General features: G+C 43.7%; 1 protein-coding gene across 1 annotated transcript; it reads right to left on the reverse strand.

The window, feature by feature from the left end:
- Positions 1–572: 572 nt before the first annotated feature.
- LOC122059106 (uncharacterized protein At5g39865-like) lies at positions 573–2,254 on the reverse strand. Its single transcript, XM_042621802.1, has one exon. It carries the CDS (start codon positions 1,948–1,950, stop codon positions 871–873), a length of 1,080 nt encoding a protein of 359 aa, XP_042477736.1. The 5' UTR covers positions 1,951–2,254; the 3' UTR covers positions 573–870.
- Positions 2,255–2,470: the final 216 nt, after the last annotated feature.

Consider the following 2,470-nt stretch of genomic DNA (forward strand, 5'->3'; position numbering starts at 1 on the left):
CACATACGGTTAGATAACCCTCCTATTACTTGCAACCACATTTTTGGGTTAAATCAAGGCCCAGTACATATTACCCATGAACCAGACATCAAATACATCCAAATGCCATTAAGCACATGCCCAAATCCTATTGGCGTTCCCAGTACAAAGGCTATAATCAGAAGAGCATGCCTAAAAGCTTTGCATACCTCACCTATTTACTAATCAAACAAAATAACCAAGTAAGAAAGGTCATTAGCTCACCCTATATTTATAGTATAATTTTTTAAAAACCATTTCTCACCCATAACTTATTCAGCATCCGAAAATGCAAGTTCATTACCCTATTAAGAACCTATTTCTCTTTTCTAATTACCAAAAAAAAAAAATATCTTTCCTAAGAACAGGAAATTTAGAAGGAGATTTGAGACCCATGTTATGAATTTTACTCTGAAACAACGATGAAATCAAAGATGCCAACAGTCATTTCCTACAATGTAAGCACCTGGATATGTACTAAGGATCTTCACACCAAGTTCTGCTGAAAAAAGCTTAGAAGAAAGAAGTTGCAGAAAAAAGCAAAAGTTGCCATGGAAGTCAAATTTTAAAGATCTGTGTAGAATTAAAAGGTTAGAACTGAGAACAGCAACTCTGTGAAGTCTGCAGATATTTACCATTCTCAAAAGGTTTTTGTACATCGAGCATGGATGGATCCTCCAGATTGGCCATCACCAGCTTAGTTGCAGGATACCCAAGTAAACTAAAATTATTTGGTGATCAGCTAAAGACAGAGATAAGAACATAAGGCAGAAACAAAGACAGAGAGAGAAACAGAGAAGAAGGATTAAAATTAGTGAATCACATTGAAAATGAAACAGTTTGATGATAGAGTTAGCTACAGATGGGACAGAGAACCAGACCATTCTCATTGCAATCTGGGCATCTCACCACCACTTCCCTCTCTTGTTCTCCTCGTGGTTGAGTGTGTTCCTCGTTCACCACCATTACAACTTTGCAGCTGCCGCTGCAACCGAAACAGGGCAAGAATCTCACACCACCACATCCCTCACATTGATCTCCAACTCTGGCGGCCATCGGCAAACCTTCAAGGAGCTGACCCAAACAACCCTCTTCGTGTATTCTCAGAACTTCTTCGGCTCCTCCAACATACCTTCCCTTAACGAAAACCCTGGGAAGAACAGAGGCAGTACAATCCTTTCCATTCATTAACTCCCTCAACTCTTCCCTGAATCCACGATCCATGGACACATCCCTCTCGTTTATCAACACCCCAAGTCCTTCGAGCGCTGCCCTAACGGCGTTACAAGCCTCGAAAGTCCGGCGAACACATCTTAACGTCGTCGTGTAAACGACCACTTTGGATTCGCCGTTGGGCGGACATCGCCTCTCGAACCCATCCAGCGAGTATTTGCAGAAAACATTGCCTGGGTCGGGATCGGGGGCGGCGGTGGCGGCTGCGGCGGCGGTGCTGAGGTGTCGATTAGGGTTTGAGTTTTCTTTGTTGGTGTCTATGAGGTGATGTTTGAAGGAGAAGGGTTTGGAAGGCCTGGGCATCGGGGAATCGAGCTCGGAGACGGTGTGGAGGAGAGAGAAAAGGGAAGGGGAAGGTATGGAAGGTGGGGTAGGAGAAGGAGAGGAACGGGAGCTCTCGGCGGTGTCGAGGCCAGCCATAAGCTCCCAAGAGTTGATAACCTCCGGTTGGGAGCGAAGGGAACTGGGTTCTGGGAGAGGGTTTGGGAAGAGAGTATCGAGGGCGAACCTCGGTGGGATGGGTGCGTTAAGGTGGAGATCATCGTTGTTGGGAGATGGCGATAAAGGTGGTGGTGGGTCGAGGGTGAGTAGGCCATAGGTGGTGGAAGTCAGAGACACGATGTGGTGACCCAGCCCAGGCCTGCCAAACTGGGAAAACTCATCGTCGTGATTGAACAGAGTGGAAGAAATGCAACCCATTCAGACCTCTGAGAGCTGCAAAGCCTGAAAAGATGCAGGGGAGTAAGTAGAGGAAGAAGGGTGAATAGGTGATGGTGATCAATGTGGCCAGAGCCTTGGCCCATCCACCCAGAATTAAAAGGATTTCTATGTTCTAGAGAAGTTAAAAATCGAAATTGGTAAAGAGGGAAACAAAGCTTTAAGTATTCAATCTATGAACTGAAGTGAGATTAAGGTTGTAGTTCGAGCCTGAATTCTGAACTGATCGCGAGGAGAGTGAAGTGAAGAAGAAGAAATGGTGTATGACCGTGTATGGTCAAGTTTGAACTCTGAGAACATTAAATGAACAACTACTAATTAATTAGATAATCACAATTGATGCTATCACTATTACAGTATTACTTTTTACCAAAAAAAAAAAAGTATTACAGTATTACTTATTCAATAACGAAGACCTGAAGAGACTTCAAATGATTTGACTTCTTGGAAGCCATGAGAGATTATAACATCAAAGCCAGTTCTAGCTTATATCTAAAAAAAT

The sequence above is a fragment of the Macadamia integrifolia genome, chromosome 2 (genome assembly GCF_013358625.1).
Source record: "Macadamia integrifolia cultivar HAES 741 chromosome 2, SCU_Mint_v3, whole genome shotgun sequence".
Classification (NCBI taxonomy): domain Eukaryota; kingdom Viridiplantae; phylum Streptophyta; class Magnoliopsida; order Proteales; family Proteaceae; genus Macadamia; species Macadamia integrifolia.